General features: G+C 48.7%; 1 protein-coding gene across 4 annotated transcripts in view; it reads left to right on the plus strand.

Annotated features, from left to right (window-relative positions):
• Positions 1–26,912, plus strand: part of LOC142558242 (ATP-binding cassette sub-family C member 2-like) — a 393,191-nt gene that overhangs the window by 97,897 nt on the left and 268,382 nt on the right. For all 4 annotated transcript variants that reach the window (XM_075670389.1, XM_075670392.1, XM_075670391.1 and 1 more), the window contains 3 exons: positions 23,848–23,964; positions 25,991–26,119; positions 26,201–26,357. In XM_075670389.1, coding sequence (XP_075526504.1) covers positions 23,848–23,964; positions 25,991–26,119; positions 26,201–26,357 — 403 coding nt within the window. The remainder of the gene's footprint in view (positions 1–23,847; positions 23,965–25,990; positions 26,120–26,200; positions 26,358–26,912) is intronic.

A 26,912-nucleotide genomic window follows, 5' to 3' on the forward strand; every position in this document is an offset into this window, starting at 1 on the left:
AATCGTAACAATTGCTACAATGGAAAAGCCTACGGGTTCCTCGTAAGAAAAGCTTCACAAGCGAAGAAAAATTCTTCCTGGTACTGCACTCAAACCCGCGACCACCGCCTTTCCGGGGCAGCCGCTCTACCATCTGAGCTAACCAGCCGGCTTGCAGACGGCAGGCCAAAGTCGAACTATCCAAAAACTCTAGGCGAAGACAAGAGTTTGTCACGCTCTTGCCTTTGCTTCCAGTTCTTGACAAATTCGACTTCACCTTGTTAGCTTAGTGATAGAGCCGCTGCCGAGGAAAGGCAGAGGTCCCGGGTGTGAGTCCCGGATCAAGACGAAGTTTTCTTCAACTGCGAAGCTTTTCTTTTGGGGAACCCACATGTGTTTTCCTTGGATAAATTGATACGATTGGGTGAATGTCTCATTTTCCCTTAATCAATTACTTCTCTCCACCTTGCGGGTTTCCACAGAACTATTACGTCAGCCTGTGTGGCGTGGCAAAAAGCTGGTTTTCCGTCTCTCCTATGCCACGTTGATCCAATTTGCGCAGTGCGAAGCCCCTGTCCCTGGAATCAGGGCATGAAGCCACGGTGCATGTTTCTTTGTTTGAGATTTGTTGCGTAGCGAGCAGTTCGGAAAAGTACGTGGATGAGCATTGCCTTACTCACTCACTCACTCACTCACTCACTCACTCACTCACTCACTCACTCACTCACTCACTCACTCACTCACTCACTCACTCACTCACTCACTCACTCACTCACTCACTCAATCACTCACTCACTCACTCACTCACTCACGCGCTAGGCCCAACTACGGCTCGAAATCACCCAAACATACATTCATGGGAGCGCTAGGAACCTTAGACGCAATTTAGTGCTACGGGTAGTTCAGAGCACAGCTAAAGTCATGCGATGCGAGCTGGAAAATTTCCAATACGTGTCAAGTCGCTCGACGCGCAGAAGCACGGATCCAGGACCCATCAGCAATGGTACAATTCACTGACGAAGCGTAATAAATGTAGAGCAAATCAGTGGCTAGCGTTTCCACGACGACTGGCAAATGCTATGGAACGGTCAATCGCGGATGCCACTTTATGATTGGCCGTATTGTTTTTTTAAGGAGAAAGGGGACTTATCCCCGACTGTCCATAGAAAGACTGACTGTCCCTAAAAAGCGCGGTGTAATCTCGGCAACTTGTGAGCTTTCGCACAAGAAGGCTGCTAGGAGGATTGCTACAACCCGGTAATCTGAAATTTCTTTCGCTGATCGGCCTGCTTTTAGGCAATTATAAAGCGTCTCCACTGATTAAATTATTTATACAAAGTCTTTCATTCCACCTTGTAGGGGGATTTTAGCATTCGGCCAGAGAATGTGTCTATGATATAATTTAGGCAAGCCGTTTTGCAGACAGGATACGTCTTGCTGCAATCAACTATTCCCTTTCACTACCGACGCTTCAGCAAGCTTCAGAAGTCACCTTGAAATCTAGGAGATTTCAGTTTATGTTAAGCAGTAGCGATAAACGTTACAAGTAAACAATGGCACTGTTTTCTTTTGCTGCGAACGCACCAAATGGCCAACTTAGAAAAAAACGGCGTATGAAGCAGCGAAACCGCGTCTAAATTTCCATTGGCTGCGAGACCACATCACGTGCGCACCTCGACAGAGCAAAGCGGGCAAAAGGAAATTCCTACTGCCGCGCTGGGGCCCAGGTATTGTGTATGGGGAAAGGGCATCACTGCGGCGCCACTTCAATCTCGCTCCCGGAAGCCTGTGTTATCCTCCGGTTCCTTGCCCGCGCAAGCTCTCGCCTGCGTTTTATCTCTCCTCGGTAGTCGTTATAAATAAATTAACGTAAAACAAAAACGGAAGAAACTTGAAAGAAAATAATTGAGCACAGCCGTACTGTGTTTTTACTCCGCGATTTTTTTTACTGGCCTGAACAACGTGTCCCGTGCGGCACGTTGCAAATGGAGCGAAGTAGGGCACAACGGCCTCGCTAACTGAGATATCGCGAGACGCAGCGCGGGCATTGCGTGTGGGTGTGATTCACAGCAGCCGCCGCCGATGCAGTGCTTTGTTTCCACAGAGACGAAGCGTGACTCTGAGGCCATCTGGTAGCCGTTGTCGTCGTAAAGCCCGTCCTGCGCGGCGCTACACCTTTCGTTTCATGCTATGGAGGCTAGCTCCACTACTCAAAAAGCTAGCGCCACCGTCGGCGTGACGTGGCATGGGGGATCACGTGGACACAGCAGCCGCGTCGGCTGCTTCGGAAGCGCCCAAGCGAGCGGAAAACGAAAGTTTAAGTCCCGCCTGCGCTGCGGATCTGATTAAATGCTGAGGCTTTACCGCCTTGGGTGTCTGCTTGACGACATTTGAAAGTACTATAATAGGTAGTGACTGCCTTTGAAGGCGTGCAGCATGGTAGGCTACTGCTCGGTGCCGCAGTGCCAGACGTACGCAACGGAGCCCGGTGTCAGCCTTGTTCACACGTAGGCGCAGGGCAAGGAGCTGCGTGAACCTTGGTTGGCGAAACTTAGAGCCAGCAGCCAGCTGTCGGCTACAGCTCGGGTAAGCAGCAAGCACACACGCGAGGAAGATTTCTGCTACGGCGCCGGCACTGCAATGTCTGGCGAGTAGCAGAAAACGCGCAGGGAGACGCTCGGCCGCGCTCACTGCCCGGCTATTGTCATGACGGTTTGGTGTATGAACTTGTTGATGCTAGATACTGGCAAGTTCAATGGAGAGGAAAGGGAGCGGTAACACGCACATTAAAAAAGGCATGGCATAGGGCCATGCTTGTGTATAGAATTAATGCGCTGGATTAGGAAAAACAAGTAGAGTGAAATCACACGCTGAGAAGACCGGTAAACATACAGTGGTACGCAACTTCAGAAATAATGCTGAAAGGTCCATGAATTTAGAAGAAAATGAAAGATTGAATCGTCGCGACAAAGTCTCTGTAACGAAATTATTTTTGAGCAGTTCTGATAGCGTCCACGAAACAATGGTTGATAATGTACTGTCAAATGCTCATTTGCTGCTGCCTAAAGCTCACGGCAAGGTAAGAAAACGCACTCACAGCGAAAGCAATACATTGTGCGCCGACACTCATTCAGATGCGCAGTCAGTCGCTGCGAACCCGTGCGATTACTGCATTGAGGCGTTACTCTCTTGTGCTCCATTTGGTTATACAGACAGCCCCCTATAACAATATATTTCACATAGTTTACTCTCAGCGTTTGCGTACATTTCACGGAAGAAGCCGGTTCGGGAGACCATCACGGCGACCACGCGCAGTGACGTTCACTGCACGTATTCGGTAAAGAGATAGCATCTGGAGATTATTCTTTGCTTTCAGTTTCCCCAAGATTATTATGTCGACTGTCAAAAACTTCCCTCGTTTTGAGAGTACTTACATAACTGTCCAGGGGGGCTGCCGTGTGGTGTTTTTATTGAGCGCCGTAAGCGAAGCCTATGAGGAGCGCGCCGCGTGATCCCTCATACTACGTAAAGGAAGTGCTTCCGACAGATGGCGACTGCATAGGTCCTCGCCCCCAGTACCCTCCTTCTCTGGTTTCAGCCTCATGGTTCCGCTGCACCCTCCTTTTCCGCTTTCCTCCTCTCGTTGTCTTTGCTATCGCCGTCTTTCATTTCCCGCTGCGCTCCGTGTTCGTTCTTTGTCCCTTCGCTTTGCTCGTTCGCTTGGTTACGCCGAGGGACACCGATGCTTGCAGCAGGAATGGGCGCCTAAAAGCTGCTCTCTAAAACGTTGCTGGTAGTGAGCTTCCAACCCACTACTGAACGCTGAGAGGCCGAGTATTGTACTCACTGGACTAAACCAGTGCCTCCGAGATAGCAGGTCTCGGCGCTCTGCTTAATACTACTTGGACCGACATTCCCATTTCCAAGTGCCGCGTGACAAAAGCGGCGACGTCAGAGTTATCGCGAATTGCATGGAGCAGTCCTCATTAGATTCTATGGCAGTCAGTGAAGGTATTTCAGTAAAACTTCATTTGGCCCTAGTTGGTACATAATTCTGAAAACCTTACAGCGCAAGAGGATGAACGTAAGGTAGCAAAGTGAAGGTAGCATGACGTCCCGAATCCAAGTCCACCAGGCTTGTGCCATTCAGGACGCGTTGGGCAATTGTTTCAATGCACTGGCTTGCTCTGCATGAGTTCATAACTGGAAGAACCGTTCAGCGGCGTTCAAGCAGGGCAATAATGCTTTGTAATTCTTAACCCATAAGTGCAAAAGTGTCATCGGATTTTTGTGTTCCCCATTTTTGTCCAAGAACTTAGCCTTATATCGTCAATATGGGAAGCAGAATATTGTGACATTAATTGTTTAAGCCAAATGAAGTCCCATAAGAAACCATTATGCATAAACAAATTCAGTGAGGTATGTCAAGCTTTCAATTCTGAGAGTCTTAATGCGACTGCTATGCTCCTAATCACCAAACTCTCGTTAATACTAGCGATGCCTGGCGCGCGGTGTGAAATATGAAACTGAAGGTAACCAAAATCAAATCAGTGAGTGTCTCTTGTTTTGAATTGCCATGTTCTGCTTATTGCCTTAAAACGCCTCTCACCGAGCGCCATAGTAAATTTTCCATAAACGCTGGAACTTGTTACGTTTACTTTAGGGGGCCGTTTTGCCGCAAAAACTTTTTAAATGGGCTCCCATTAATAGCCGAGATAGAAATATTTGTGTCGTGAACGCATGATTTGAGGAGGCGAGCTTCACCGCAAACAGAGCCGCTATTTCAACTTGCCCCGTCTAGCCACCGCAAGTGAAATTCCTTTCCTGCGTTCTCCCATAACGGACCTCGAGGATCGCGCGACGCATACGTCACGGGCCTCGCCTTTATTTTCTTCTCTCGTTTTGAACGCGACAGCATTGAGGAGCTCGTGTCGCAGAAAATCCGGTGTCGTCGGCATCGGTGTCGGAGTCGGCGGTGTTGGCCATGAGCGAAAGATCTCGGAAAGCAATTCATCATTAAAAAAATTGGAGGACGCTTAAGCTTCGCCTTCAAGAGTGGAACGCGACAGCGTTCCCGTCGACCCGCCAAGGGGTGTAAGACAATGCCGTAGCCCAGCGACTACGCGCCCCGCATCGGACGCGGTGAGCGTCGAGCAACGCAGCGTTCGGCGCGACAACGAAATGTGAGCCTGAGCAAGCGACGCACGCCTGAGCCTTAGAAACAGCTCGTTTCTAAGGCAACGCCGCGTTCACTAGAGGCGTTTTTGTACCGCTTTGAAGCATCGAACTCGTGGCTCAGTACTTGGATGACTGTGCGAAGGAACACATCATTCTGATCGCGAAGGTACATAAAGCGCGACACAACTTGTCGCACAAATAAATGTCATCCAAGTGCTTTTATGTCGTCACCTTCCAGGATTTGTTGTATGCTCGTGTGAAGCAATGCATGGTGCCGTTAAAGGTTACCTGCGAGAAGTCGTGCTTGCGTACAGAATGTTGCATGTGCGGTTCTCTGTGCAGTATCTCGCCAATATTACTAGGAAAAAACTGTATAAGGATCTAATTGACACTATGCTCCCTGTACCGGTTTACCGTATGTCAAACCGTGGAGGCCCAGGAGATGTCCTCAAAAGGGTTAAAAGAATGCCAGTACCCCCTTCGGTAAAAACTTTTTTCTTTAAACTACACACCAACACCTTATCAGTTAAAACATGGATGCATAACAGGGGTTTTTTTGTCCCGTGGTCCATTAACTGCTTCTTATGCAGGAAACCTGAAACGATAGAGCATGCGTTTCTAGATTGCTGGGATCCCATCTTTTTCTGGGATGTGCTACAAAGGACTTTAAAGAAAGAGTTACCTTTAGATCCCCATGGAATAAGATTCTTACCGGTAGAAACGGAGGCTTTTCCGTATGACGCTATAATGCTCCTGGGCCTCCACAGTTTGTGGAAAGCTAGAACGCAGTTCAACAATGCCGATGTCAATTCGCGACCTACACGTGATCACTTCATTGAATCTGTAGTACGGTTCAGGGATGTCCATCGGGCACTCCCTGAACAACCAACATGGATTGACATGCTAGATAAACTTGTAGCATTGAAAAAATTTTGATATGTCGTGCCAGCAAGGTCCTTGTTGACTTTTTTTTTCCTTTTTCTGTATTGTTTGTGTATGTCAAAGCCGGCAATAAAAAAAAAAACTCGTGGCTCAGTGGTAACGTCTCCGTCTCACACTCCAGAGACCCTGGTTCGATTCCCACCCAGCCCATCTTGGAAGTTGCTTTTTATTTATGAAGTGCCTGCCGTGATTTATCGCTCACGGCCAACGCCGCGGACGCCGACGACACCGGCTTTTCCGCGACACCAGCTCCTTAACGCTATCGCGTTAAAAACAACTTGCAAGGCGGGATGAGTGGGAATCGAACGAGGGTCTCCGGAGTGCCAGACGGAGACGCTACCACTCAGTCATGAGTTCTTTATTCTTTATTGCTACTCAGCCACGAGTTAGATAGTTCAAATCGGGACAAAAGCACCTCTAGTGAATGCGGTGTTGCCTTAGAAACGTGCCGTAGAAAGTTATACTGCGGTGTATATCGGTAATTATGAGTATGTGAATTACAGAAGTCGCAGTTACACGAGTAGCGAAGTACGTTTCCTCTACATTTCTTCTGCGCTGTGCGCACACGCAGAGCGCCGAAGTAAGCTATATCTATCTCTGGGAAAACACAGAAGACCCCCTACTCGCAATGTACGGTGCTGCCCCGACACGTGATGCGCTACTCGCCCCATGATCGCGTCCGCCATCATGGCGCGTCGCGGCCCGGCTGACCATGCCGATCACGACTTTTGGCTCACGTAGTTCATTTTGAGTGGGCGGTTCGAACGGGGTCCGATAATGCTATCGCGTTCCACTATTGCAGGCAAAGCTTAAGCGTCCGCTGTTCTTTTTTTTTTTTTGCGGCGCGGCGTGCTGACGGCGTTGTGTGCGCGCTGTTGGGATTGTCTCGTTTAGCGCAGCGCACGATTTTGCGCGCTCTGCTCCAGGACACTTGATTAGCGGTTGACTAGCGTCTGTGCTAGACGAATACTGAGGTAGACACAAGTTGATCACAGACCATGATCCCGTGCTAAAACACGGTGGGAAATGATAGTTTCGGTGTCTGCGCGCGCGACTGTACGGTGTGGGGACAAGCGGACGAAACGGAAGTACATTTCCCTTGCTGCGGTGCGAAACAAAACGAAAACATGCAGACATTCGGCTTGTGTGTTTTATTTCTTCAGTAAGCTATAATTGGTCTATTCTAGCAATATATTACCCAAATAAGAGACGTTAGTATGTATAATTACCGAAGTCAGGCGTCACCACGAGCGACGTCACGGTGTGAACACGTCTACGTAGGCGCACTAGCACGTGTACGTCATTCTCCAGCTTGGAGCGCGGCGGCCGCGAGTGGAAGGGCGAACGGCGTTCGGCTTCAAATTTCAGATCTTTCCGCGGCGCGTAGTGATTTAATACTTTGCAGGCATGATCGTTATCGCGCATCCTATTCTCTGCGCTTGTCACCTCAATATGGCCAGAGTTGGTGAGGGGCCCTTTAATGGTATTTAACTTAATTCAGCAACAGGACCTAGGTACATCGTTGAAAACATCCCTAACATTCACTCATTAAAGTATCACATTGCCTCACTGAAATCTGAAGCCATTAAGAACAGCACTTTTTCACAAGGATGCTACTAATGTGCTGCTCAAGTGCTGAAAATACAATCATGTATACAATACTTGCGTTAGCTCTACCGTGATATTCATTTCAATAATCTGGGAGCCGCAAAACGCCACAATACTTAACGAGCTTGATGGCGTGCAGGATCCATGAGCGTGTTAAACTATGCTTAACTAGCATCGCACTACCAGTGTAATGAGCATAAAGTACAGCCTGAAGCACTGTCCACTCGAAACTCGTCGTCAACTGTTACGCCTATGTTTATGTTGTAAAACCTTTTAGAAAACTCATATCTTCAGCAAACCAGACCGGCCCGTGTTATTTATTTATCTACTTATCTGTTTATATATTTAGGTGAAATAACTAAATCGCCAGAAGGCGTTATTGCAGGGAGAAAGAATCCATGTTGTTTGCATGAGGCCGGTGTGGAGCAAACAACAAACTACTACGCATGCCGTTTCTCACGCCGTCTGACACATGCTTCAGAACATTGTCACTTATTCTCAGGCCTTGACTCTGAAAACATGACATTATTCGAACCAGCCCTCTGCCAAAATCGTGAGCGTACGCGACAGTGGTAGTTTTGGTACATTGCCGCCAAAAACATATTAGTGAAAATATCTTTTTCTCGCGCATCTTTACATATTTCCGGAAACCTAAATAAGTTACAATACTTCATTCTGACCACTCTGATTACGGTAAGTTCGATTTTGCGATTTGCCGAATCATGCTAAATAACGGCTACAATTATCGATGTTGAACTTCTGATTAGGCTACAAGCTTTTATTTTCCCAATTCCTGATGTTCTCAGTTACCCAGAACATCATGTAGTAGTAGCTCATAACGCAATATGCAACTTAACGTTAGGTTACAGCAGAAAACAATGATTTTCCGGAGTGCTATCAAAAAGCATGGCAGATTTGCCCTTCCATGGATGTTCCAGGTTGATGGGAAGCTAACTTTTAAAGGAGACAACCTACAATCACACGTCGAATTCGGTCACTTTCGACAAGTAGTACCGCGTTTTGTGCCAAAGCTGCTTCAGTGCCGGAAGTGCCAAAGGGTAGGACACGTTAGCACGGTTTGCACGAATGCTGCCGTGTACCATTGATTGTCTGGATCGCACAGTTCCGGTGCCTGTCGTGCAGAAAACCAAGGGCGCCAATTGTCAAAGTTCTCACGATGCATCTTCAAAGAATTGCCAACGTGTGAAAAACGAGATTAACGTCTTGAGGCAAATGGTCGGGGATGGGTTACCGCAGAGGGAGGCTGCCGCTAAAGTGCTACGATGGTGTTCACATCGCCGGAGATCTAGGAAACCCACTGCTATTGCTAATCGTGCACCGCGTCCACTGACAGCCCACAAACTTCTAAAGGCAACTAGCAATACTAGCAGTCAGAATCCTAACCAGAAAGTCTTCAATATTATGGCCTCATGCGAGGAGTGGCCACCGTTGCCAAGTCTAGATCAACCAGTGGAGCAGCAACATGTAGCGCGTTCATCGAACAAATCTTCTCTTCAGACAGCAGTCAAGACGACGACAAAGCGTGGTCGGGGCCCTTACGCACATGTTCCCACTACTAACGACTGCCGTACGCACTGCGGCGGCTCGAGGACTACTGGGTGCCCTAAATCCGGTGCTGTTCAGTCTTTAGAAGCACCATGGCTGCTCCACTGCACTCGTTCCTTAAAGAAGTCACGGAAGTGTTTATATTCCGTCGCAATGCCCGATGCCTTGAATCTCGCATTTCGGGCTTTTGTCCATATGTGTGTAAGAACAAATTTCCAATGATTGTCATTTGTGAACCAAGCAATGAGAGCGCCATCTGCCTATCAGGACATGAAGCTTTCATGTCTGCCACCTGTAGTGACTGCTGCTAAGTCATCGTTCACGTCAGATGCGATTTCACTTATGTACCCAGTGGCACCTTATGACGGCATTAGTCCGTATGCTTAACTGTAAAACGCAAGAACGTCGCACTCACGCTCATAGGTGCCTACATTTCACCTTCGAGGCAATTTAGCAGCGTAAGGCTAAGTGAAATTTTAAGAGCTACACCGGGACTCATGATTATTACCGGCGATTTCAATGCGCATCATCCGCTTTGGGAATTACAGATGGATTGCTGAAGAAAACAAATGTCTTCCGCGTCGGAAAATTAACTCCGTTGCTGAAACGATGGCAGTCCTACTCTCCTGCGGGGATTAACATAAACCAGCTGGCTGGATTTAACTTTTGTTTCAGGATGCCTCACTTCCAGCGTGAAATGGTTCCCAGCCAATGAAACTCATGGCAGTGACCGCGTTCCAACATATGTTCACATCGAAGTCATAGGTAAATCACACTCTGCCTCAGTTATTCTACGCATCGACTGGCGCAAATACACGCTGCTCATGCAGAAGAATTGTCAAAAGGCTCAGCACTGCCTACCTGGAAACATCGAGGAGGTAATTAACGACGGTGCTCAAAAAGCCAGAAGTATTTGGGGCTTATTCCTCAATTCTCTTCATTCGAAGCAGAATTGGAGCGGCTCTGAGCAATTCGCCGCCGCGCGGAATGATGGTACAGACGCATCAAGTCCACATACACCTTCAGGGAGGGAGGCGCATACAGAAGAACATACAGCGTCGAATAAACTAACTGCGACCACTAGTATGGAAGAGTTTCTGCGATTCCTTTGATCCAAATAAACAACTGTCACATATATGCAAACTGGTGGGCGTTCTTCGACGAACGCCACCTGGTTCGAATGGCTCGCTATCTGCCAAGGTGACCGAGAGATCGACGTAGCGGAGGACTTCTGTTTGAAGGTTGCTGGTCAACTGTCATCGTTTCCCGCATATGATATCCATGGCGTTCCAATCTGTTTTCCATCAAGGAGTTGTAAGCGCCTTTGGCAGCGTGCACACGTATCTCATCGCCTGGGTCCGGCGGGATGACATGCACAGCTGTTGGCAACCGCGGGCAAACAGCGCGGCATGCTCTTCTGGGCGTGTACAACAATTCATGGCGTAAAGGAGTGGTTCCTGCTGCAATGAGGTCTAGCCGTCTTGTTCCTCTGCTCAAACCAGGCAGATCTAGGAAATATGATGGAGAGGATGGCGCCGACACGTCTAGTGTGGTATGTAGAACATTACGATGTATACCCTGGCGCTGTGGCAGGTTTCAGACGGGGATATTCTTCTATGAACAACGTCATAGATTTATGATGACGTTGTCTTGTCTGGTCAGCGCAAAAAAAAAGCCTAAGGAGAGTGTCAGCGGTGATTTTCCTGGACGTTAAAGGAGCGCATGAGAATATAACTCATCGGAGCTACCCCGAATTCCTTTGATGACGTCAATCTAGTAGGCTTCTTTTTCGATGGATATTCAGCGGTATCACTGACAGGCCATTCTTTCTGCAAACAGAGGTTGGTGTGTCATTACAACACGACACTTACCGTGGTGTACCGCAAGATGGAGTGTTAAGCCTCACTCTATTTAACCTCATGCTCATCCACATGGCTCATTCCTTTCCGCAATCTGTCCATTCGTTGATCTATGTGGACAATACATAGATTTTCTCATCCGGACTGACGCGACCCCAGGTGCGCGCCAGACTCCAAAAAATTGGCCACAATAAAACCAGGCTATCTTCGAGCTCGAGGTCTGGGGGTGCATTCTGAGAAGTGCTCTACGGTCGCTTTCACGCGCAAAGCAATGAGACCATACGTTGTCGTAATTAATGAACAGCCTATCACCTACGAGAAGACGCACCGCTTTCTTCGAGTGATAACAGAGCGGAACCCCTCCTGGAATGCTCATGCCCCTACCTAAATACGAAGGTAGCCATGATAACCCTCATAATTCTTGTGGGAAATTAATAGGGTGCATCTGTGAGGGCGATGCTCCAATTCTATAGCTCAATGTTCCTGCGTATCCTTTAGTGTACCTGCACTGTGTGGGACTGGTAAGGCCAGCATCCGTGCCTTCCAGTCTGGGCAAGCTCAAGCGCTGCGAATAGTTGTTGGCCTTTCGAGTTGCGCATCCCCAGCAGCAACAATAGCCATCGCGCATGACCACCCCATCAATATGTAAATCTAAGCTGACGCTTCCGGAATGTAATCAGGCACTTCGTCTTGTTTGCCTCGCATCATATCACCTCCCATCCTGCTCGTCGACCTCGTCCAGCATTTAGCGGGATTATTGCCGCCGGCCACAGAACTTTACTTTGGAACTTGACACCCGCAACACGACCATCTCTAGCCCTGTGGTGCCTGTATCCGCTGCAAGCCCTTCTTCTCATTCCCGGCATAAAAAAGCTCCCACTTTTGCCCGAAAGGTGGAGCATCGATTGCGATAGCAAATTAGTAGACAACTATACGAAGTGAGGACAGTTTTATCGGCCGTATAAAATTGGAAGCATTCGCGTACTAATTGAATTAACCAGCATGGTATGATGTCACAGCGCAAAAAGAAACATGAACACAACACACTCGATGAGCACGGACACTCGCTGCCAATACGCTGGTCTGAGCAAGTACAGTAGCCGCAACGAACGAAGTGACCTTCGTTCGGTCTATCGCTTCAAGGTAAGAACGGCGAGAACACAGCTTGCACAAAGGTATGAGCTGTCTGGCGGCGTCTTCTAAGGCGCACGAAACCGCGTGCCGCGGCTCAAAGTACGCACTTGTTGGTGGAGTCGAAGCCGCTCCTACTTCCTCCTGCGCTGCCCTCTCGTTTTGCTCCATAAATGCCGCGCGAGATTGAGCCGCGATCATCAGTTCCTCTTGCACCAGCTGGTGAAATGTGTAGTTGCTGCCGGTGTACGAACCAGGGCCTTCCGCATTACGCTCTCCGCTTCATTCGCGCGCGCCAGATGTAGTCACGATTTTCGGCTTCCCTCGCGTGCTTTCGCTCGCACTTAAAGCACACGAAGCGTGGCGATGGTGCTATCGCCCTTGGACTTTATAAGGAACTTCAAGGCGACGGCAAAAATATGCCTGGAGTCTCCATATAATTGTTATCGCAATGAAAAAAAACGGAGATGTCATCTATCACCCTCAAGCAAACCGTGCTTTGATTTCTGCATGAGAAGTATAGAGAACACATCCACGTTTACACGAACGGTCTTCTCTCCTCGTAAAGTTCAGCTGGATCAGTTATATTGCCTGCGAAATCTGTCACCACCCATTTTAAGACGGCTCACATTAACATCATCGGCAGCTGTAGAACTTGTAGCTATGCGTCGTGCTCCGGAGTTTATTGGCCACAAATCATCACAGTGATGCTCCATTTTTTGTGACTCAAAGATAGCTCTCCAGTGTCTGCTGTCCAATTTGTACCGGTGATCTAACGTGCAAGTAGTCGCAGACATCCGAACACTCCGCCAGAGTGCAGGAAATCACAGTGCGGATGACGTTGCCCGATCGGTCCACGATGGTGCCAATATTATAAGAATACTACTGTTCAGAATAGACGCAACCACAAGACTTTACTCCCTCACACGCGAGCTTACGCAGACTCTGTGGAACACCAGTGAATTCGCCTACGCACGGATCAACAGATTGGATGCACGCGTGAAACTGCGTCTTCCCCCAGGGTTACCATGAGTGGAAGCAGCAGCGTATGGCGCTGCATGATCGGCCGGCGATGGTGCCAATATTATAGCAAAACCACTGTCGAGACCGAATGCAGTGCAACGGGGGTGTTCGCCTAGCAGCACTAGATTTAGGTTGCAGCGGTAGGCTTAAACAGGTCGGTGCTATGTCGAAACGGGGAAGCAAGCACTCCTCGTGGTCTTCTTCAGCATTGCCATTTGTTGAGCGTGTTGGTAAACTGAAAACGTATTTAGCGCCAGCGAACAAGAACGGAAGGGAGACGACACCACAATGCTCTAACTTCAACAACCTTCTTTTCAGGAAATACACCTATATAACCCATGCACAGTGGCGCCACCTCATCCAAATCTTAACCATCCAAAAAATCCGTCTCCTTATCTAACAAGTCGACCGAACGGGCGCTAACACACGTATCACTATTCCGCCAGATAGCCTGAGCCTCAATAATCTCTCGCACGTCTTTATCTTTGTGCTTCGCAAGAACCCAACAGGATTCATACACCGGTGATAAGCCGCATTCCTGACAGTTAGTTGACAGAAGACCGCATTGTTTATTTTTCACGTTCAGACTATATTCCCGTAATCGGTCATTAAGACATCCCCCTGTCTGTCCGATGTATTTTCCCCACAGGACAGCGGAAGCTCATATACAACAGCTTCTACGCAACCCACTGGCGCTTTTCGATGATTCGTAGAGCATCCGGCAGCTGGCTTGCGGTACGGGTACGTTACTCGACATATTTTTACAAGATTTTCTGGGGCTGAAAAGATCACTTTTGTGTACACCCGGCTAGCCATTTTCTTAATATCATCCGAAGAGTGAGTACGATTGGACACTCTTCCTGACCAAGCGCCAAATTAAGGCCCAAAAACGCGGTTTACGGAACGCCGCCATTGTAGTGCCGGTGAAGGCACTACAAGGAGCCGATGTAGCGAAAGCCATCGGTGCGGCCTGCGAAAACAAGATTAGAGGCGGCAAGGACTTTATCATCAGATTGCGACTAGGCTCCAACATCATAATAGCGAGCACACCAAGCGACGAGACCGCGAAGATAATTCGAGGAATCACGAGCTTGAGTTTCAGAGGACGCTCCTTTCAAGTCAACACCTACTTAGCGACACCTGAAGATTGCAAGCGTGCCGTGATCCACGGGATAGACGCTGGGACCACGGAAGAAGAATTGATGGAAAACATGACACTTCGCACCCAGGGTGTAACCATACCGGGGGCCAGAATGGTGGGGAAGTCGAAGGCAGCCCTCATTACCTTCGACGGACCCTTCATTCCCAGGATGGTCAACTGGTGGGGAGGCGAATACAAATGCAACCAATACCAACCGACGAGGCAAGTGTGCTACAACTGCGGACAGCAAGGCCACAGGTCTGACGCATGTCCAACGCCGGATGCCAAGGCCTGCAGGCAGTGCGGAGCACGGAATCCGCCGGAAGGACATCAATGCCAGCCAAAGTGCCTGGTATGTGGAGGCGACCATGCCACCGGGTCCAGGGACTGCAAGGAGCGCCTGAAGCAGTTCAAGGAGCTTCGCGGGCCGGCCTATGGCGGGCGGCAAAGCCGCCAAAAGAGCCGGAGCGGGCAGCAGCAGCAGCAGCATCGGAAGAGATGGCTCAGCTGAGAGGGCAACCAGAGCCAATCCCGGAACCAGAGCCAGGAGCGGAGGGGGAGTTCGCGGAGCCGTTCACGGAACAGTTCGCGAAGCCGATCACGGACCAACGCTCCCCAGTCGTCCCAAGGCATAAAGGGAGGCAAGCAACCGCCGCAGCAGCAGCGGCACCAGAAGGAACAGAAGCCCAACAACAACATTAACAACAGCAAGGTGAGCTGGGATACAGGCCCTGCCAAATCGCTTGTTCTGCACTCGGGTAACAATAGTCGAAATAACATCTGTACACATGAGACTCACTTAGAAAAAGAAAATAAGGTCCTCAAACAGAAGGTAGAGGAGCAGGATAAAAAGATTGAAAAGCTAATGAGAGCAGTTAGGGACCTCCAATCGGGAGCCCCTCCCAGGGCATCGCATCTACAAGAACAGGCATCAGAAGCACCCGAATACTTTGTCAAGTTCATGGCAGAGATGAGAAAGAAATTCAACATAATAGAGCAACGAATAGAGATGCAAAACACAGACATACGCAACATGCGTAAACAAGAAAGAACACAAGGGGTCAAAGAGAAATTTGACCAGCGACGTCCAACGTTAGGCCTGTATTCAGATAACTAATCATGGCCAGACCCAATAAAGGAAAAGGCAAAAACGAAAAACTTGAAATCTGACAGTGGAATTGCAGAGGCTACCGAAGAAAACAAGGACAATTACAACAGTTCATCAACAAGCAGTTAATTCCGCCCGACGTCATTGCTCTGCAAGAGACCTGGGGCTTCACGCCATAATTACAGGGGTATACATGCCAAGCAAACGAGGTCACTGGTCGAACAGCCATTCTGATCAGCAACACCCTTGCCGCCATAGCACACGACAAGATTGCTGACACAGACATAGATCATGAGATCACCGAAATTAGACCGAAAAAGAAGAACGGGGGAAGTACTTTTGTTGTAAACGTATACAGTCCTCCAAAGCAGAAGAAGGGCAAATTCACGCACCTCTTCCACGGTGTGAGCAGGTTGGCTAAAAACAACACGCTCGAAACCGTTGGAGACTTCAGTACCAAGGATCCTAGCTGGGGATACAAGACCACCGATAAAAAGGGTACGACAGTCAAGGAGGCGGCTGACAATATAAACTGCCAACTCTTAACGGACCCAGAGGTCCCCACCAGGATGGGAAACAGCGTCCAGGAGGACACCAGCCCTGACATCACCTTCGTAAGAAGTGCGAGAGAGGCGGTCTGGGAAAATATGCTGGAAACCATGGGTAGTGATCATTACATCATCAAGACGCAAATCGGAATAGCTCACGTAAAGCGTCGGATAGGTACAGCAAAATTAACGAATTGGGATGCCTTTCGACAAGCCTGTGATGGACATCCGCTGGGCGCGATACTGTCAATCGAGGAATGGGGGAATATGCAGAAGGAAAGGCAAAGCGACTACACCAAGGAGATTGACCGCACAGAGCAAATACCGGAGGCTGACTCTAAACTGCTTCTGCTATGGGAGGCAAGACAGAGCCTGACCAAAAGCTGGAGGAGGCAGAAGTTTAATAGGAAGGTAAAGCTGAAGATTGAGGAAATTACGCAAAAGACAGAAGAGTATGCGGAACATTTGGCGAGAGCAAATTGGCAGCAATTCAGCAATTCCTTAAGCGGAACCCTGAGTACCGCCCCAACGTGGAGCATACTCAAAGCACTCCTGGACCCGACTAAAACCAAGTCGGAGAACAAGGCCATACAGAGGCTGGTTCACCAGTTTCAGGGCTCAGAGTATGAGCTGCTAGAAAAAGTAAGGCACAAGTGCTTCGGGGACGGTGACCCAGTAGCCTACATGGAGTGCTACAAGGGGAAAGAAAATTCTGATCTGGACAGGCCTATAACCAAAGAGGAAGTATAAGCAGCAATAAGAAATACCACTAGGAATACGGCTGCAGGTGCAGACAAGATAAAAAACGCGCTGATTCGCAACCTCAGTGATGAGCTGGTAGTCGAACTTACTGACTGTCTCAACAAGCACTGGGCGGAGGAGACAGTACCCGAGGTGTGGAAGCATTCGGAGGTAGTGATGATTCCAAAACCTGGGAAAAAACTGCAAGTAGAAAATCTTAGACCAATCTCTCTCTCGTCATGCTTAGGCAAGCTGTACGAGCGGGTGGTTACAATGAGGCTACAAAATTATATGGAGGACTACGAGCTGTACCCCCCCAGCATGTTTGGATTCCGCGCTAAATTATAGACGCAAGACGTGCTCCTCCAGCTCAAGGAGGAGGTGCTCAGCAACGTCCCACGAAACAGCGAACACGTCATCATGGCACTGGATATTGAAGGAGCCTTCGACAATGTCAGACACGAAGCCATACTCACAGGAATGGATAGCCTGAACTGTGGCAGAAGGATTCATGGCTACGTCAAGGCCTTCCTCTCTAACCGGACAGCAGCAATCGGCCTGGGAGCAGTCAGATCAGAGAAGTTTCGCACCCCAAACAAGGGAACTCCTCAAGGGTCGGTCATCTCCCCCATCCTCTTCAACGTCGCAATGATCGGGCTAGCAAGACAACTCGAACAACTTGAAGGCATACGGCACGCCATTTACGCTGACGACATCATGGTATGGGTGAACCGGGGATCGCTCAGCGAAAAAGAAGAGTGCCTGCAAAAAGCGGCCACCTGCGTAGAAACCTACGTTAGGGCCAGGGGCCTCACCTGCTCGACGGAGAAGTCCGAGCTCCTAAGGGTGTGGCGAGGCAAACAAAATCGAACGTTCCCTGCAAGCGATGAGCTCAGCCTCAACGTATACCTCGCGGGACAATGCATTCCGGAGAAGACCACCATTCGGATCCTGGGGATGTGGCTTCAGTCCAATCAACGGTGCAATCATACTCTGACACTGCTGAAGACTGCCACCATGCAGGTAGCCCGGATGATCAACAGAGTATCTAGCAAGAGACACGGTATGAAGGAGAGCGACACACTTAGGCTAGTCACGAGCCTCGTGGTTAGCAGAGTGGTGTATAGCTTTCCCTACCACAAATGCATCAAGCAAGAAGAAGAACAAGCGGACGCCATACTGCGAAAGGCGTACACAACTGCGCTTCACCTGCCGCAGCGCACATCGACCGAGAAACTGCTGGCCCTGGGACTGCACAATACCTTCAGTGAACTAATAGAAGCACTACTATGCTCTCAGGCCCGTAGGTTGATGCAAACCCCCACGGGAAGGGTGCTCCTGCGAAGATATGGCGGCGGCAACATGATCCAAGAGATCCAGCGTACCGAGGCCATTCCGAACAAGTATCGCAGTACACTGCGAGTCGCACCGATACCCAAGAATATGGACCGGAACCTGCACAAGGCGCGTAGAGAAGCAAGAGCGGAGTACGTGGAGAGAACCTTGGCGAACAAGGACAACACAAGGTATACGGTCGCGGCAACGTTCGTCAAAGACAGAAGACACAACAGCAGAGCAGTGGCGTCGGTGGTTAATTCGGACTTCAAGGAGATCACCAGCGCATTACTACAGGACTGCACGGTATTCGAGACCGAAGAGTGGGCTAAGGCCTGCAGAAAAGTAAGTGCGCTAAGGCCCACATACTCTCATTATTGAAGAGCCCACCGATAACGTGTTCCGCTTCCTAGATATTCAGCTCGAGTTCATGGAACGGCACACATGTTGGGGGTGTAAACCTAGAGCTAATAAGCTCCTGTTATCGTATCACTCAGCCCACTCGAAGCTTGTCAAGAGGACCATTGCCAACATGCTTTGGAAATGCTTTAAAGAAGCCTTACCACCATAAGATCTATACGATCCTTATGGATCAGTCAGAAAGGTTATCAGCAGCAGGGTTTCCGAAATCAGTGCAAGTTTCGGTCGTAGAGGCGCTGCTAAAAAGGTGCAGGTCAGATAGCACAATTCGAGATGCGTCAAATCAACAGACGGAATGCTGAAGGAAGGTAGTGGTAGTGCCCTACCTGCCGAGAACGGCACATGATCTTAACAAAATGGCCAGCCGGGTGGGCAGAAAAGTGATCTTATCAGCACCAGAAAAGCTAGCAAAAATATGTCGATTAACGGACCCGTACCGCAAGCCAGCTGCCGGATGCTCTACGAATCATCGAAAAACACCAGTGGGTTGCCTAGAAGCTGTTGTATATGAGCTTCCGCTGTCCTGTGGGGAAAATACATCGGACAGACAGGGAGATGTCTTAATGACCGATTACGGGAACATAGTCTGAACGTGAAAAATAAACAATGCGGTCAATCAACTCAAAGCAATCAACTCACTGTCAGGAATGCGCCTGCGCGCCGGTGTATGGATCCTGCCGGGTTCTTTCGAAGCACAAAGCTAAAGACGTGCGAGAGATTATTAAGGGTCAGGCTATCTGGCGGTATAGAGATACGTGCGTTAGTGCCCCGTCGGTCGACTTGTTAGATAAGGAGACGGCTTTTTTGGATGGTTAAGATTTGGATGAGGTGGCGCCACTGCGCATGGGTTATATAGGTGTATTTCTTGAAAATGAAGTTGTTGAAGTTAGTGCATTGGTGGTGTCGTCTTCCTTCCACTCTTGTTTGCTGGCGCTAAATATGTTTTCAGTCGTCTTTTTCTCATTCACCAGCACCATGGCCACTGCCCAGTGCCTTCAGTACAATCACTCCCCACCGAAAGAGTAGCCATGCTGGCTACCTAAGGACAGGAGAACACAGGGGGTCATGGCATTGCTTGAGCGGGGAGACGTACACAATTTCCTGGCCGCGACGACGCTGGTCGGAAGGCGCTTCCGTTGGCTCGATGAGACAGTTGACCGCGGATGCTTGTTTCAGTACCCGGTAAAGACCATGGTACTGGTAGAGCTGCTTAGAGGAAAGGTTTGGAGGAGCAGAGGACACCCACAACCAGACCAGCGAGCCTGGAGCAAAGCACGTAGCCGCAGTGGATGAATCTTGGCGATGTTTTTGGCGCCACTGGTCCTGCGATGTGAACGAACAGAGCGAGCGAGCTGGCGACATTGTTCGGCGTAAGCTGCCACTCCAGAAAGAGTCTTGCACTCTGAAGCATCTGATCGGTAAGGCAGAATCGTGTCCAGTGCATGAAGTTCGTGTCCGTAAAGGAGAAAGAAAGGGGAGAAAGCAGTGGTACTTTGCGTAGCGGTATTCTAAGCGTACGTGACGAAAGGCAGAATGCGATGCGAATTCAAGTGGTCGGTGGAAACATACATGGTGAACATGTCGCCAAGGGTACGGTTGAAACGCTCTGTCATCCAATTAGTTTGAGGATGATATGCCGTCGTAGTGCAGTGAATGATGCGACACTCCTTTAGCAATGCTGCAATGACGTCTGAGAGAAAAACGCGACCGCGGTCGCTCAGTAATTCTCGAGGTGCTCCATGGCGTAAAATCAGGTTTTGAAGGATAAAACTGGCGACGGCTTTTGCTATGGCAGATGCTAAGGCTGAAGTTCCGGCGTACCGCGTGACGTGGTCCATAGCAACTATAACCCAGTGGTTGCTGCTTGGAGTGTTGGGAAGCGCACCGTATAGGTCAATGCCGACGCGGTCGAACGCGCGCGCGGGGCATGGTAATGGTTTCAAAGGGCCGGTCGCATGTTGAGGTGGCGTCTTCCATTGTTGGTATATTAGGCAGGACCCAACGTACTGGTGAACGAAGTGGTACATACTGCGCCAGTAGTAACGAAGCTGGAGGCGAGAGTATGTCTTTAATACACCAGCGTGGCCGCATTGGGGGTCGTCATAGAACGTGGCGCAGATGTCGGGGCGCAGGTGTCGGGGTATAACAAGCAACCACTTACGACCGCTCGAATTGTAGTTGCGGCGGTACAGCAGGTTATTCCGAACGATGAAGTGCGCGGCTTGACGAGGGAGCGTCCGACAAATCGGCGCTGGCGACTGGCTAGACAGGAACTCAATAAGTGAAGAGGTCCATGGGTCCTTGTGCTGCTCTATGGCATGCCGGAAATGTTGAGGGCGAAGGCTCCATAGGTGGAAATAGACGAGTGGGCAGGACCGGAGGGCAGGGATGGCCCGGATAGAACGTCTGCGCCTGAATGTTTTCGGCCGGAGCGATAAACAACGTGGATGTCGTACTCTTGTAGGCCCAATACCCGACGGGCGAGCCGACCAGTTGGATCTTTTAATGTAGATAACCACCATAGGGCATGATGGTCGGTCACGATGTCAAATGGGCACCCGTACACATAAGGAAGAAATTTTCCGATTGCCCAAATGATGGCAAGACAATCCTTCTCAGTAACCGAGTAGTTCGTCTCGGCTTTAGTAAGGGTGCGACTGGCATACACGACGACGTACTCTTCGAAGCCATCCTTGCGTTGTGCAAGAACAGCGCCGAGCCCGACAGCGCTAGCGTCCGTATGGATCTCAGTTGGTGCTGAAGGATCGAAGTGTCGCAGTACTGGAGGTGAGCTGAGAACGCGTCGCAGTTCTTGGAATTCGTTGTCGCATGCCGGGGACGAGGCTGGTAGGTCAGAGCTGCCGGTGAGAAGCTGCGTCAAGGGGGAATGTTATTCGTTCTTAAAGTAAACAAACGTTACCTCCTATAAACGAGGAGAGCTCTTTCATTCAGCTGTTCAGACAACAGTGCGGGTCACCGCCCGATGCTTGCGTCGGCGGTTGCGTAAATTTGACGTCAGGAGATTGGAATAAAAACAGATTAGAACTGTTTTACGTTTTTGGGCCATAGGTTGTAGCGTTTAACATATGAGTCCCTGCCATCGTCGTAGTACTACTATCACGGTATCGCCGTCACCGTTGTCACGATGGTGTAAGCTCTCGTGGCTGGGCTGTCGTGGCTGGGCTCGGTCAAAGCTCGGGTTTGCGGGAGGCGGCGCGACGAGGCCGCGGTTTATTCAGGCCGGCCAGCCACGGCGTATCGAGATCTCTGGAGCGGCCGATACTGCGGCCAATCCGGTTGAGCGCGCCTCGCGTGTTCTATTCTCACGATACCTGCACGTGAGCGCATCGCCTGTTTTGGAGGCGATAGTCGCGCCGCTGCAGCCCCCCCCCCTGCTTGCACGATTGGACTAATCTTAAATGGTAAGGTCCAGGTAAAGTGTTCAGACGGTGTCGTCGTTAGTAGTGTTGGATTCACGCAATCCGGGGGAGATGTAGCAGGCAGCGCCGGCAGCGTAGGTTGTGAGCGAGGCGCAGCCACAGTGATGCAGTAGGGCGAAATCGCGACATGCTGCAGGTTCTCATAGATGACCGGACCTGCAGAAGTCGAAGCTACAAAAGTAGGCCGTCTGGCAGTTGGTGATCTGCGGTGATATAGCGCAAGTGTTGGTCGATCATGATGTAAAGTGATGCTCGAGCTGAAAAAACCAGATGGCAGAGCTACTCTTGCAAAACTTGGGTAGTCTATGGAACCGCGGAAGGTGTGAACACAGAACATCAGAAAAAAGCCTCGCATGCTGATGCTTGTGGGGGAAATCTCAAATACCGATAGCATCAGGGCTGCGGTGTTCATTGTCGTTGCCGTCATTCTGATTTCATCTACGTCGTGCCTTACAACCAGGAACGACGTACATTTCATCTACGTCGTACCTGGTCGTTGTCGTCAACCACATGTTCATCAACCACAGCTCATATTCCACGGGGATGTTTCGGCAAGTGCTAACATCTTGTATAGCCCCAAACGACGTTTGATGGCTAGCTACCCCAGTAACATTTCGCATGACATTGACTACATACTGTGTGGGATATGCGTGATGACTTGAATGCGTAATACCTTATCACTAGCTGTGATGTAATTGTTCGATTACAGTTTTTATCGCAGTGTATATTTCTGCTTGTTTTCTCATTTTGCTCGTATGTTTAATTACCGCCCCTCACTTCTGAAATGAGCTCCAATAAAGCTAAAAAGAAAAACAAAGAAACAAACGCGTAAGCGGTAAAATAAAACTCATGGCGTAACTTAAGTTCGAAGTTGCGGTTTGTAGTACCCAGACAACGTTGTTCGAACACACGTTACGCCGCTGTGTGTTGAAAACTAAGCTGGAAGAGGCACATGAACACTAATACAATATGTATTTATATTTTGGCGTTATTCACAAGAAACATCACAAGGAACGCGCCAGACGAAGTCGAAGCAGCTTGACTGTACTAGAAGCGTGTCTCTCCTAATGACCTCGCCATTAGTTCTGCAGTGCTGTTGGTGCTTAACCAAAAGGCGTTCCGCAAAAGTGCGGGGAATATTCGCGTTTCAAGGTTACTCTCGTCACCACGCGTTGCAGACAGTGGTGCACTAAAAGGAGCAGAACGGCGCCCACCGTGTGCAGTCAAGTTTCATGTTACCTACTCACGTAACTGTTGCAAATGACGACCGGTAATCATTGATCTATGGGACGCCTAGAGGTAACTGCTGAAGCACTAATTTAGAATTTGGAAGGAAGACGACGACTTAAGCAGAGAAAATCTGCAGTTTGCAAAGCGCACTCAATATCAGGCGTCCTTTACAATAACTACTCCGTCTGTATACACTTGTGCCTTGTTTTCTGCAATACGATAATGGATTTTGGCGCTAGAAAAGGTGTACAGAGTGAGAGGACAAACGAATCACTGCACCCCGCACCGCCTTTTATTTGTGCGCGCCGAAACCCGTCTTCGAAGTGCATAGACAACTCGCCCAAATCACCACTTTCTTTTTGCAAGCTGCTTTAAGATGCCTGCAAGAGTAGGCGGGGTGCGAGTTATGTGTTGACCTGCGCCATACTAATTTCCCGCAATGTTTCCGTACCACCACGTCATTGTATTACTTGTATGTATATATATATATATATATATATATATATATATATATATATATATATATATATATATATATATATATATATATATATATATATATATATATATATATATATATATTTCTTTTTTTTCGCAGGAACCTCAAGAATATACTCGGGAAATCCGTTACGAGAGTTCGGGACCTCATCCAGCCAAGCCTTCACAGTTTGTGTGCAAGGACCGTAAGAAGGCTCTATGATACTGTGCGAAAGGGGTGCGTGGATTTGACTATTTCACTCAGTCATTCGCATGTTCGTTTGAATCAATTTCTGCGAATGTCGTGGGTCGCTCGGTGAAATTAAGCTCTAGTATCGTTTGGATTAGCTAAGCCTCACTTAATTGCGTAGTTTCTCCAAAGTTCTTTGTACCACAAACGATACGAGTCGTGGTACCGCTGTGTGCTATAATGCGTCTTTCGACACCTTATTCATTTCTACAAGCGACGACTGGCACTTGTAAGTGATATTTCGAGCTTGAACTTAGGTGCTGTACAATATTGCGGTATTCACTACATTACACGTGCATTGCACTGAAACCCTGTCAAATAAAACAAATCCGCAATTTTTCCTGAAGCACTCGAATCTCTTGCTTCGATATATCATCGGGTGCTGCCTTCTGAACGATACACAGCCGTTCAATGTCACAGAAGAGCAGAGAATCGACGAGATTACTATCGTCACATTTCTTCAGTCTATCAAAATATCGATGCCAGCAACTGTTTCACGGCACTCACATTTTACGGCCATAAACGGCCGAATAAAAGCCGGAAATGTAAATGATTTTTTTTTCGGTCAACGTGCCCTAGAGTCATCCCGCCCGACTTCAGTTATAGAAGTGGCTTTATAAATCCTAAGAAAAAAATTGTAGGGCTGTTTCCTGCTTCTATACGCACGTTTCATAATATAATTAATTCTGTTTTAATTATGATTTATTAACATAATATTTTAGACGCCTTGCTAAGCCTAGAAACTTTGTTTTGGCCTGTTCAACTGGTAACCTTGCTCCTCCGGGTGGAGTACACATATCATGAGCTCGTTCTGAATCAGAGGTAGAGGACCACCATGTAAGCCAATCGTACTCCGCAGTTTCAGATCAGCCACAGAAGGAAAGTCGCGATATAATTCCGCATTTGCGCCAGATCTGCTCAGAAGACAGTGCAAGCCCCGTGTAGAGCCGCTGCTCACAAATAAGCTGCGTTGAGCGCGGCGGTTCATCAGAGCGCTGAGGGTGGCGACATATCCACATTCAGGGACAAGTGAAGCCACGACGGGAAATATGTCGTATATTAGGATAGCCGTAAACAAAAATATAAAAACACGGCGTACACAGGCATAGCGGAACACGGCATGGCCACGTGACCGGAAATAACCGGACCATGCTAATATTGCCGAATTTAGAGTGTTATTGCATGATTATCTGAAATACGCATACTACTAATGCGTATATCACTACGCATTAGCAGGGAAACGCACCTTATACGCATCTCACTAATGCACCTGCAGCTCGAACAAGTGGCTTGTTCCGCGTTGGTGCACTGGCTATTCGCTACAATCCATATGGCTGACGTTTCCATTCTTGCTCAACTGGGAACATAGAGACGTCGGCTTTGCTACAGAAAGCAGAAGGCAAATGAAGGAGCATTTTTTACCACATTGTTAATGTTTTCATTTTATGTTGTCCTATCATCACCAGAATGGTGCTTTGCATCTTTATGCATTGTGTTTTATGCTTTTGCCTTATTTTGTGATTTATCTTAGCGTTAGAGATTTTACGTTCTCTTAAACTACTGAACATTTCCTGAAAGTATGCAAGTTATGAATAATTGCCTTCGTTGCACTTGTAATAGGTGTGAAACGTGAAAAACGTGAATGCAGGCTCCTGCATTCACCTTGTTCACGTTTTGCTCATCGTCTTCAATTTCCATCTCCAGCATTCCCCGTCTTTTCCCTGTAATAAATGTGTATTTTATATTTCCTTATTTCTTTACTTCCTTTGTTACCGTTTTCCGCTAGCGTGCATTTGTACACATCTGGTCTGTAAACACTGCTGCCATTCACTTGGGCCCTCAGGCACTTTCAAGTGGTTTGCAACTGCTTTTTCCCAGAGGGACCCTAAACTAATTGAAGTGTGATAATAATAATATAGCTGCACTGACTGCTGATTGACAGCGCAGCTTTTTGTTTTTCGTTACGTTTTCCTCCTCTAAAAGCTAATCTCGACCCTTATTCGACGAAATGCAGCGCCTCCTCCGGAAGCAAGCGTCGCTTTCTGTTCGGCCTCTTTCGCGTGTTATGGCGCGACTTGCTGTGGATTGTCAGCTCCGGCATGGCGTACTATCTCGTCGTCATCGGAAGGGCCATGGTGCTGGAGTGAGTACAGAGTTCGTTATCCGCAGACTTGGAATTTGAGCCTCGGACCGGAACTCCTCCGATATTGTTGACTCATTTCAGGTCTCTCATTGCGGGAACGTCGGACACGGCGTGCATGGTGCTACTGTTTGCGATATCCTGCCTCGCCGACGGAGCTCTCACCTGCTACATGAACCACACTGCCCTCCGGTTCACGGAGAGGGTGCAGGTGCTGACTCAGGGTGCTATTCTCCGAAGGGTAAGGAAAAGCGAAAGTATTTTACGCTTTGTCTATCCTGAGAGGTGTGCTGTTGCTTCCCACTACCAGCCGGACATCGGAAATACAAACGTGCCACATTCAATTTGAACGCATTCATTTCAAAGAATCAAAGAGCAAGGCTGCGGTGCAAACTTAAACTGCTAAGGACAGATTACTAACTCTGGATGCCATCGTGGTCGCCCTACTTAGATACCCAGAAAAAGAAAGCATATTTTTCCAAGCGATCGACAGGAAACTACACGCTGTCTTCGAACATCATGCGCACACTGATTTGCTAATCTTATTGTGCCAATCAACACGCTACCACTGTGAAACGCATTTTCGTCTACCTTGGCATAGATTCAATTTATTTTAGAGGCCCTGTGTTTTTAAAGTGTGTGTTATTGTTGCTTTTAGGTAAACTCCACCATTTGTGTCCTTATTACCTGTCGGTCATAATAAAAGCGAACCGAGCTGCATAGCAACATTGTGAGGATAAGAAAAATCAAACGGGAAGAAAGAAACCATAATCACCGTTTGAAGCTTCTCTTCGAA

Source organism: Dermacentor variabilis, chromosome 9, assembly GCF_050947875.1.
Source record: "Dermacentor variabilis isolate Ectoservices chromosome 9, ASM5094787v1, whole genome shotgun sequence".
Lineage (NCBI taxonomy): Eukaryota > Metazoa > Arthropoda > Arachnida > Ixodida > Ixodidae > Dermacentor > Dermacentor variabilis.